The sequence below is a fragment of the Myotis lucifugus genome, unplaced genomic scaffold (assembly GCF_000147115.1).
Source record: "Myotis lucifugus unplaced genomic scaffold, Myoluc2.0 scaffold_591, whole genome shotgun sequence".
In the NCBI taxonomy this organism is placed as follows: domain Eukaryota; kingdom Metazoa; phylum Chordata; class Mammalia; order Chiroptera; family Vespertilionidae; genus Myotis; species Myotis lucifugus.
The window spans coordinates 145,210-156,865 of record NW_005871639.1 but is presented as its reverse complement, the minus strand read 5'-3'; the positions used below and the strand labels follow the sequence as shown (position 1 = coordinate 156,865).

At 53.9% G+C, this 11,656-nt stretch overlaps 1 protein-coding gene across 1 annotated transcript in view; it reads left to right on the top strand.

The window, feature by feature from the left end:
* The first annotated feature begins 1,876 nt into the window (after nt 1-1,876).
* Nucleotides 1,877-11,656, top strand: part of TSHZ3 (teashirt zinc finger homeobox 3) — a 55,179-nt gene continuing 45,399 nt past the window's right edge. Inside the window, 1 exon segment of the mRNA XM_023745862.1 lies at nt 1,877-2,335. Within this exon segment, the coding sequence (XP_023601630.1) occupies nt 2,296-2,335 (40 nt within the window). The 5' untranslated portion in view covers nt 1,877-2,295.

Sequence of the window (11,656 nt, the reverse complement as noted above, 5' to 3'; positions counted from 1 at the left end):
GAAAGAAAAGGGTTTTCACGGCCCACCGGCCGGGTTCTTCCCGGGGCCCTGAAGGGGTTCAGGGGCTCCCAGCCTTCTGGAAGGTGCCCCCTCTTCTCCATTCCAGAGCCCAAAGTTCCCAGACCGCCACGAACGGGCAAGCTTCGTGCTGCTGTCTACTTCTCATCAGCCGGCCGGGCCGGCCGCAATGCCGAACGCTTCCCGCCCCGCCAGGGCAAGAGGGCAGCCCCGGAAGCCCGGAGGAAGCACGGCGCCTCCGCCCGGGGAGGGGTCTGGGCCTGAGGCCCGGGGGAGCCGGGTGGTCTTACCGTTCAGGGGGAGGATGGGCACCGGTCTTCCGGGTTCTGAAAAGGGGAAGAGAGCGCGCCCTGTGAAACTTTCGAAAACTTAACTTTGAGAAACAAATCACAAAAGGAAAACAGGAGGAGGAAAAGGGGGACCGGAAGAAGAGGGGAAAAAGAGAGAAAAAATAGAAGCGTCAGGGGGAAGTGGGGAAAGGAAAGAGGCCAGGCTCCCAGCCCCGGGCGCTCCGGCCGCCAGTCCCAGGGCGCGGGCGCGGCCCTCCGCCCTGCCAGGCCCGGGCCCAGGGAAGCCCCGCAGCACCAGCCCGCGCTCCGGGAGCAGCAGCATCCAGGGGACCTCGGGTGCGGCCGATCCCGCGCCCGGCCAGCGACGCCCCGTAGAGCCCAGAGCTGGCCCCGCCGCGGCCGCCCCATTCCCGGCCCGCGAGCTGCCCAGGGAGACGCAATCGAGCCCGCAGCGCATCGATGCACCGCTCGGGCTCAGGCTCCCACTCTGCCGCCTCCGCCGCCCGGGGCATCGTCCCGTGAGCCGTGGCCCACCCGCACCTTCGCGGCCGTAAGTGAGCCCGTGCCTCCCCGCCGCCACCGCAGCTTTGCCAGCTCTTCTATGGGGGCCCGTGGGCTCAGCCCCTTTGCTTGGGGCCCAGGCGACCCCGATCGTCCAATCAATAATCAATTTCTTTCGTTTAGGACCGCAGGCAGGCTGGGCGGCGGGTGCGGTGGCCCCCCATTCCTGGGCGCCCGGGGGAGGAGGGGCCTGGGAGCCCGAGTGCCTTACCCTGCCCGGTCCTGCCCGGAGATCCCCGCGCCCCAGGGTGGGGAGCGCCGCCAGCTGCTCAGGGGGCGCGGAGACCTGGACCTTCCCAGTCCGGAGAGGAAACTTGCAGGCACCCTCCTTCTGCGACCCCGGACAGGCCCAAGAAAGTTTGCCCAGGAGAAAAAATTGGGGAAAGTGGCGGCGGGGAGTCCCGGGGGAGGAGCCGGGTGGCGCGGGCCCTTGGAGCTACCCCCACCCACTCCAGCCCGCGGCGGCCTCCTCCCTGGGCTGGGGCGCCTGCCCGTGGCCTCGGCATCCAGGAGGGGCGCGGGCCCAAACCCGGACGGAGCTGGGGGTTCTGGGCTCGGCGGTGGAGAGCAGTGCGGCCCGGGCGGGGTGGAGGGGGCGACCATGGGCCCAGGCCGGGCGGAGGGGGTGGGCGGGAGCGCGCGCCCGGGACAGGATCCGGGGGCCGGCCCCGCGCCCCTCTTGCGCACTCGGGGCGGAGGCAGAGGGGAGGCAGACCCTCCCCGGACTGGGCGGGGGTCCTGGAGAGGCCCGCGCTGGGTGCGGGGGCGCGGGCGCCCCCGCGGGCGGCGAGTGACACGATCATATCCTTTTCCGTTAAGCTTGCCTGTTGCCGACGCCGCCGCTCCAGCCGCGCCGCGGGCCGAAGACTGGACCGCGGAGCCCGGGCCGTGGCAGCGGCGGCGGCGAAGGCGCGCCCCCCTCGCCTTGACCCCCTGCCCGGGGGCGGGGACCAGGGCACGGCCGGCTGGGGCGGCTCCCGAGCTCCTCCTCCTACCGGGAGCCTGCTTTCCCCTCGCCCGGCCCCCGGTCCCGAACCCGCGCACCTCATCTGGGGACCGGGCAAGAAGGGGGGGCAGGGCCGCCGCTGCTCCCCGCCCCCTCCTCCTTTGGCCTCTGGAGCGATTTGTCAAACTTCCCATTCCGCCGGCAGCGCGGTCCTCCCTCCCCACCCCCCCTGTGCTCCTCCCTCCCGAGCCTCCCGCGCCCGCCCTCCTTCTTCCCTCCGCACGTTCGGGATCGCGGTGGAGCGCAGAGAGGGGGGGACACTGAGAGCCTGGGCGCAGCAGCATCCTGCGGGCGGCCCTCTCTGGGGGGGAGGCTGAGAGCCAGCCCGCCTGGCCCCCCCTCGGGCCCGCCGCCCCTCCCTCCTGCTCCTCAGCCCGGCAGCGGCGGTGCGGTGGCAGTGGCAGTCGCCGGAGGAGCATCATGCCGAGGAGGAAGCAGCAGGCGCCCCGGCGCGCAGCAGGTACGAGCCGCTTCCTCTCCTCCTCTCCTCCTCCTCTTCCTCCGCTCGCCCGGGGCTCCAGCCAGTGGCGACCCTGCTCGGCTGGCCCCGCTCCCGCCCCTCTGCCTCTGCCCGCGCAGAGTGACTCGGGGCACAGGCTCCTCGCTGCTCCCCTCTCTGGGTGCCTGTGCCCACCTCCCGGACCCGGCGCCCTCCGGACACCAGCCGCGTTCTGTTCTAGCCCTGCTGGCACCCACTTAGGGCATCCGGCGACTGAAGCCGGCTGGCTCCTGACTCCTCAGCTCTCTGGCTGCGGAGGGGGTGGGAAGGAGCCTCTACTGTGTCTGTCTGTGGGGGGCAGGCGGGGTCACTGAGTTCCCCGGGATGGGACACCTTTCCTGTCCTCCTGCAGCTGGCGGGCTGGGACTGCCAGGTCACCTTACTGCCAACCGGATCGAGTCTTCCTTTATTGGGCCCAAACCGGGCACAGCGGTGGAAACCAGAGCGCACAGAGTCTGGGTATTGTCAGATGACTGTCAAGTCGGTGTTAGATGCTGGCGTGCCATTTACCCGGCTGGCTCCCCCTCCAGCCCCTGCTTCCTCACACTGCCTCTCCCACCTCATTGCCTCCTAGCACTTAGTTCTGGGATGTGTCTGAGTACTTTTTTTCCTTTTTTTTTTTTTTTTGCCAGGAGTGTCAACTCCTGTTAAGACTAAGCTTTTTATCTTTTCTAGAAAAAGCATCATTGAAAATCAAACCGAACCCACACACATAACATTATTTTGCAATAATGTCAGTTGGGGGCATGTTGCTTGGAAGAAGGGGTACTGGCCCCTTGCCACCCTTGATTTGATGACTGATTGATCGCCTGTCATGCTGCTGCCTTTGATCTATTCATTCCCAATAAACATCAATAAATCACTGGCAATGGTGAGGCCAAGCTGTGTGACGTCACTAGGGCCCTGTCAGTGCAACTTTGGGATTTGGGACCCACTGCTGAGAGGACCACGTATGGATGGGATGCATTTTGATGAGTAACACTCATGTGCTGAGGGTCAGAGGCTGCCCGGACGGGAGGCGAAGTGGAGGTTTCTTTCTTTCGTTTTCTCTTCTTTTCTGTTCTTTTCCTTTGGTGAAAGGAGGGAGGGCAGAGAGAAGGGCCAAGACCTTGCCTGGTGCCTTCTTAGATAAAGGTGTTGTGCCTGTAGTAATGGTGGGTGATGCTCAGGGCCCTGTCCTTCCTGCTGACCAGCTGCCGGTGGAGCTCACAAGCTGGCTCCTCTCAGAACTCCTTACAGAAGGCGGCAGGGTGGATGGGTTGTGGGAATGAGAGTCTTTCTTCTCCCAGAAACGTGCTTTCCTGTTAGTGTCTTAAGAAAACCATAGGATAAATAGGTTTGGTTTGAGGGGTGTAATTCAGGTTTTGTTCTCTATGCCCAGTGTGGCCCAAATTTAGAAAGTTTGAGCTCGCCCAGCGTGGCTGTAGGTAGGGTGCTGCCTCTCAAGTCATCTCCTGGCGATGCTACTTGACCATACCACCTTCTGCTTTGAATTCAAGCTCAAGAAAGAGCTTATCTGCCTAAAATAACCTCTAAAAGTTTGGAGGATTCCTTCACAGAGCTCGGCAGTAGGAGTGTCTTGGGCTTCTTCCAGTCTCTGGGATTTTTTCTTTTCTCTTTGATGCACATTTTAAGGTATCTGTGTGCCTCAGTCAAATGAGCCATATGTGATCCCAACTTACATTTGGTTTAGAACTCTCTCTACGGTTGGTTCATCTTTCTCTCCCACCTTGCCAATCTGACACTCTTATTTGATAACTTTCTGCTAAAAATATTAGATAAGAAAGAAATGTACATTTTTAAAGCAACCTGTTCACTAATTTTTTGCACCTTTTAAAAAGCCAGGCAGGAAATCTCAGGTTAGTTAAGAAATACTCATTATGTAAAAACTTGACTGCACGACTAATAGGAGATGGAAGAATGGTTTTGCTCTATCAAAATGACCCGTCAAAACGACTTTGTTTCATATTTGATTTAATTGTCTCTCTCCTGACAGGCACATTCATCAATAGCTTAATGGTCAATCAGAAGTTGGCAGCGTGAGTGCTTTCTTTCTTCCCATACCCTGGTTTTGGATTTACGTTATCAGAATGCCTTGGCTAATGGACGTGTGGGGGGTGGGGGTGGGGATGTCTGAAGGGTGACTTATTTAAGGAGAGGAGGGAAAACCTCCACCTCTAGGCCAGCGATAAGTATGCACAGGCCAATACGTGAGCTGTGAGAGTTTTGGGGTTTTTGTTTGTTTGTTTGTTTGTTTAAATGGACAAGATACTTCCCATTTTTTCCTCCTGTTTTAGTTCTCACAGCTGCAAGTTATAAGGTTCATGCCTGCTTTTGTGGCGTCCTGGGAGTGACGACACATTGATTGCTTTGTACTGAGAGAGAGAGAGAGTGGGAAAAAGGAAGATGTCTACTGATTGGTAACTGAAAATCCAGTCCCCAGCAACCTTGAGGATCCTCGAGGATTTTTCCCCTCCAAAGTGAAAGGTCCGCTCAGCCATAAAAAAAGAAAAGTTGTTTTGCCAGCTTCATTAGTGTTCACCTAATTAGCTGTAAACCTGATGGATTTCTGACAGCTTTAATGATTGGAGATGACAAGCCCGACGCAGTGTCATCCAGCAGAATTAGGTTTGCAGCTAGTTTGATGTAATCAAGTTGATATTACACAGTCCTGGCTGCCTTTAGTTGTGCATTAACTCAATTTTCTGCTGCAGGTGACAAATGGGCTTTGGTACCTGGATAATCATGTCATAGGAATTAGGGCCCTTTTAATGGTCTGGGGTAGAATAACAACCACAAAGGCCTGAGAGCTGGGCAGAGCGTGAAGGCACGGCGCACAGGTGCGGGGCTTTCTCTCTGGGCCAAATGGAGCCCGCCTCGCTGCAAAGCCGAAGCAGGCTCCAGGAATCCCTGAAGAGACAGATTTCTGCACTTTAGAATTTTTTTCTGATAGAAATTATGCACGGCTCGGTGTCTTTTCTCCAAGGGAGAGAGATTTCTTCACCTGCTGGAGAGGAGCCGGCAGGAGTGCCCTTCCTCCGGGTGGGTTTCGGAGGGCCGCGCTCTGGTGCTGGACGGAGGTTGCTGCCCGCAGAACTCAGAGGAGTGGGCTAGGGAGGCCGATGCCCTTCAGGGGAGAGAGACCATTATTCCTTGCTGAGCCTCGCTCTCTCCCAATGTTTGCTTTTAAACATGTTGTGTGTGGTTTTATTTAAATATCAGGAAAGCGTTTAGAGCAACACTTATTAGCAGATAACATTTGATCCGTTCATCTTCATTTTCTGGAGAAAATGTAAAATGATAAAAAGCTATTACCTAAACTTTCAAAAAAATCCTCAGTGAACAACAACTTGCCACGACCTTGGGTGTCTTATTCATTGAGAGAGAAGAGTCTCCCTCGGGGCTCCTAGGGGTCATATTCCCAGGGTGAGCCTTAAGCTTCTTGACTTTGATCACAGTGTTTGGACCCCTTGGCACCTGCTGGGACAGCAGGATGGCCGTGGTGGCAGGCACAGGGGCTCACGCCGCCAGCAGACAGGGCATGCGGTGCCCAGTGCACCACCCTCGCCTTCCTAAGTCTTCTCCACGTACCTGCCGGGCAGCTCTGAGAACAGCTTTCTCTTCTCTCCTGGCGGCTCCGGGAGCATCGGGGCACCGTGGTTCGGCCTGGGGAACGCACTTCCCTCACACCTGCCACACGCTTCTCCTGTGGACAGGTGTCTGCCCTGTGGCAAGGCGGCAAATGACTGCTTTGGGTGCTCTGTGATCCCCCCTTCCTGCAAAATGGGAGGAGCAGCGCAGATTTTAAAAGGAAAATCAAGATGAAGGAGAAAACAAAGAGGGCAGGAGGCAAGGATATTCCCTGGACATCCACACAAGGGAGGGAATCTTCCGGAACCGGCGGCTGGGCCCCCATTATCCTGACAACTGTCAGTTAGGGCTTCAGTGCTCTCCAGGGCCACACTTGATTGCGAGCGGTTGATGTTGTCATTTTGTTCTCAGTTTTGCCTTGAGCGCGCTCATAAACGGCAGCGAGACAGTCAATAACTGATGTATCAGCAGTTACTCCCGAAATTGCCTCACAAGTCTGCATTTTTCCTCTTTTTACTAAAGATGGTTTTGCAAAGTGATGAGAATGAGAGGTGACTGCTCAGGGCCAGGAAACCCAGGTGAGACCCCAGAACTAAAACCCTTCCTCCCACCTCTGCTTCGGGTCTGGGAGGAGAAGGGCCGGCCCCTTGTGGCGTGCTTCCCCTGCCACGCGTGTCTGCGTCGTGGGGAAGCCGGGGCTCAGGCACAGGCGGGAGCAGGGGGAGGACGGGAGTCCCTGGCCCTGGTGCACAGCAGCCACGTCTCATCCAGCAGCACGAGCAGGTCAAGCCCCTCCGTGCGCAGGCGGGCGGCTCTCCTGCCTGTCCCTGGACGGACTGTAAAAATAGCTTCGGTCTTGCAGTTAGAAAAGTAGGGTGTGTGTCTCCCATCTGTGTAGTGTGGTTACCCGCCGGGCTTTCCTTAAGCCATTTTGTAACACTCGGTAGCATCACCCCTCAGCCATGGAGGCAAACAGCACAGCACAGGACGTGGTGGCACTTTCCCACACTCGCTCAGGTGTGCGTGTGTGTGCGTGTGTGTGTTCCTGTGTGTGCGCATGTGTGTGATTGTGTTTGTGTGCGTGTGTGTGTGTGTGTGTGTGTGTGTGTGTATGTGTCTGTGTGGGTGTTACTTATCCTCCAAATGGTGGTTTCTCTGTCTGAAGTTAGAAACGCAAGGTGAATACAATATATTGTATTTGGTAACAATGATGTGGACTAGTACATCCAGACAGATAATGTGCAGTTGTAATTAGACTCAATAGACAGGCAGTCATTTTTAAATTCTTTGACACATGCATAAAACAGTCATATAATAAGATAAGATGACAATTTTATGTTAGGTTGATAAAGTGCCCGATACATGCATTTAAATGTCTGTAAGCCTTTAAAAAAATCCAGACAGATTAATTCTAGTTTCCAGTATTTGCAGTTAGTCATTAAATTAATTTTTAAATCCTACTAAACAATGGCTATGAATGTTTTCTTTTCCCCTCATGGAATTTTTACCTGAATTGTGAGGAATGGATATATAGACTTGGTAGCTTTCTCTAATTTTTTAAAACATTTGTAAACATTTATGTTAAACACGTAAAAATTCAGGTTCCTGTTTGTGACTAGAATAATGCCGTGCATTCTGAGAAGGCATAGACCATCTTCTGCTCGTGACCAGTGGCCTGTCAGGCTCCAGGGTGAGGAGTCTTGACTCGAAAGATTACATGGTGTCCTTGACCAAACACTGAATATTTCATAAACCCCATTTTAAAAAGAAGACATTTCGAGCACATACACTTGATTTGATCAGCGCTTAGATTCTTTGGTTTAAGTACTTTCAATTCTGTAGATTATTTTAGTATTTCAACCAGCGCAGCCACGAGATGTACTGAGGGGGAGAAAAAGCCTTTCTCTAAAGGTCGCGTTACCTGGGCTCTTCGACCATCTTCTTTCCTTATTTTCTCAGATGTGCAAAGGGGATGCTCTTAAAGAATATTTCAGATTTGTTTGGGCTGAATGGTAAATTATTAATTCATACTGTCAGGACACATGTTATTAATTATGACTGTGTTTTCTTCATCCAGAACAGCTGTTGGGGAAACAGGGTAAGTTCAGATCGTCTTCGAGGGGGAGGCACCAAAGCAAGGAGCTTACCAGCTCCTTGTCATCGTAGCCCCGGTCCCCTTGCTGTGGAAATAAAGGGTCGCAGGGGGCAGAGTGAAGGGGCGAGAGGAATGATTAATTCTAGACCAAGATGGGCGCTGGCCAATGCGACCTGCGGTTCCTTTATGAAAAGGTAGGCCTGACTCCCGTGCTCCGGCCCAGCTGGGACTCTGGTGGAGCCTGCCTCCTCCCCAGCCCAGCCTGGGATGGGCTGCTCTGCATCCCACAGACGGCGCGTTTTCTCCGTCCCAGGCAGGCCAGAGGTCATGCTCTCCAGTGGCTGGTCGTGGAAAGCAAACTACTCTGAATGCTTGTTTGTTCCCCAAATTGGAACATCCTTAATGGAGAGCAAAGGGCTGTTTGGTAATGTATGTGAAGTGACTCAAATTCATTTACTTTTGATTTTCCATCTCCATCATTAAATCTAGTCCTATGTGTTCAGTTTCCTCCGAGTTCTTTGAGAAATGCATGTTGCATAAAATAGGCAATTTTTAATGAACAATTTAATGTAAATGGGTTTTGAATTTAAATTAATATTAATGAAGTCTTGAGTGAATTTATTTTGCATACGTAAAGACTTGTAAGTCGCACCCATGTGCTTCCTCCTTTATGTAGTAACAGTGGCTGTGTGGATTACCCAGCCCCTTTTAAAGATGTACACTTAAATTAAATTGATTTTATATGTCCAACAGTGCCAACATATTATTAGGCAAAAGCGTTACTTCATTTAAAGAAAATATACCTCATTTCCTGCTAACCCCCCCCCCCCCCCGTTTCTCTTCCCTGCTCTTCCTGCAAGCTGCCGCTGGTGTGGCATTGCTGCTGGGAACACACAGACCAACAATGGTTTACAATCAGGATGCTTCCTTTCTCCGGCTTACCTCTGATGCATTATGTATCCTGGGATGATGGGAAGTTCTGTAATTAATTCTGTTAGATGTAATTGCTATAATCACTTTGATGTTACACATAATAAAGGTAATATGGTAAGCATGGAAGAAATATAAACACCTTATTGTGGCACTACTGCTACACCCTCTCGTCAAGCCTAGTTCAGAGACCGTGTTCTTCACTAGTTCTGGTCATAGGTGACAGTTCACTCAGCCACGTTCATTGATATTCCAACGGAGAGTCATTCATTCGGAAGGATGGGCCTGGACTTAGAGGGCTCTCCAAGCCGGCGGCCTAGGAATCTTAATGACCTTTTCCTTAAGGAGGTGGCTCATTAGGAAAAGGTGCCCATTTTCTCCTGTAGCGGGGAGAGGTAAACACTCCCGAAAGGGGCATGAGGTAGAATGTGGTGTCGGGGGGAGGTGTCAGGCCCTGGTGTGGATTATGCAAGAGGCGTGTGTGTGTGTGTGTGTGTGTGTGTGTGTGTGTGAGTGTGTGTGAGTGTGTGTGTGTGTGTGTGTGTGTGTGTGTGTGAGTGTGTGTGTGTGTGTGAGTGTGTGTGTGTGTGTGTGTGTGTGTGTGAGAGAGAGAGAGAGAGAGAGAGAGAGAGAGAGAGAGAGCGCGCACACCAGCATGTGCTGATGGGGAAGCAGAGAAAGCCACCCTTCTGTAACAGTGCAATAAGGGAAACTGGCACGGAATACATGCTTTGTGGTCATTATTCTACACCTTCCGTGCGGGAGCCTGTTGCACGACCTGTCAGGGAGTGGGCTGGTGTCGCCTGTTAGAAACCTGAGTGATATTGGAGAACCCCGCCCTCCCAGGATCCTCCTCCAGCCTGACCCAGGCCACCGTGGGCCACGAGAGGAGTTTGCCTGAGACCCCAATCACAGTCCTTGTGGGATGTTTCCAAACATGTGTGATGGTTCTTTGCTAGTGCAGCCTGCAGACGTGAGGGTGTGGGGAGAGGAAACGTGTCCTTTAGCTTTCCCCCCAGAGAGCATGGAGTCGGGGGCACGGGGATCTGTGCGACGCCCGTGTCAGCTGTGCCCTGTCCCTCGTGCGACAAAGGTCACGAGGCCCCATGACCCAGAACTGGCCTGACAGCTTGGATGTGGATTCTGCACATTTTTATTTTATTTTATTTTATTTATTTTTCCATGTGTTTTAAATGACAAAGTATATAAATCAGTCACACACAGAAATAAATTAGGAGAAAATAGATGCATGAGAAGGGGTTGCCAAAGACTCTTTGGAGGAAGAAAAGGTGTTTGAAGATGGTGATGAAGTGGACAGTGACCGTGGGGACTCCCAGGGCCCCTGGAGTGGGCTCTGGCCATGGCTTCAGTGGACCAGACCCCCAGGGGCAGAGCAGGCCCAGAGGACAGGGCTCGCTGCAGAGGGCCCAGCAGGCCTGCCTCCTGGGCGCTGGGCCTGGGCTCCCTGCCTGCCAGGTGAGCAGGGCCAACCCACAGGGTCCCTGTCGGGCCCTGGGCCTGGGCTGCAGCAGGCAGCCACCAGCGGTCCGGGATGTCTCCCTGGCGGGGTTGATGGCGAGGATGATAAAAGGTCTGAGAACTCCATAGGCCCCTGTAATCAGGGCCAGCGCTGACATCCTTCTCAAGTTTGACAGCTTCTTCCTTTTCTCTCCTCACCGCCAAGCCTTTCTCAACTGAATGTCCCCGCCCTCCCTCCCCTCCCTCCCCGCGGCCGCCCACCCCTTCCCTCCCTCTCCTTTCTGTGTGTCTCTCTTGTTTCATGTTCTTGATCAGCCTCAGATGCTGGGAATTATTTTTTTTCGGGCGGGAGGGGGAGTGTTGCTTTAGGTTTGTGGGTTGGGCAGGTGTGAGAGGAAGTCTGTAGTCCTTTTTTTTTTTTTTTGTACTGTAGGCCTGTTGCTAATTAATGTTCCTGCATAAGATTCTGTCGGAGTTGAGTAATGTTTTTGATCTTTATGCCTGATAACTGCATACTTAATGAGATTTCAAAGCTGTGAGTGCAGCTCCCTACAATTATTGACAGATGCCTTTTCTTTGCCATTGGGTTCAGCTCCATAAATCCTCCCGCCATAATGAGGTTCAGCGGTGCCACCCTGGCAGTGAGCTAATGAAAGGGGGAGGGGAGCCGCTCCTGGCGTCTGACACATTTTCTCCTTTAAAATTTACTATGCAGATGTCAAGCTGCGGATGATGACTTCAAACATGCTAATTTTTATCTTGCTTTTGTGTCAGCCCTTTGCCATTAAAAAATAAATAAATAAAAGGACTAACCTGACGCCACTTAATTTTTTCCCCCAAGTCCCGTTTTTAATCGCCCGAGGTGTGCGGCTGCTGGAGACGCTGACACCCGCGTGGCCTTTGGCAGGTGCCCAGTGGCGGCACCTTTTCCCCCTTTGCCGAGGGCAGGGCAGGGAGGATAAAGTGTGGTTTCCCCAGGCCTCCCATCAGCCTGCCCTAAGTATGCACTTGAAACGGCGCAGAATTCATTTCAGAGTTGTGAGCAGATCCTGGTGGGGAAGAGCTGCACCGTGCCAAACAGTCGATTTCCTTTTCAGCGGAGTCATACATCACTGACCCACCCTTCCCTCCTGACAGAATGACATATGTCATTTATCATATGGGCCCCAGCCAGACAGCGGGGAGGG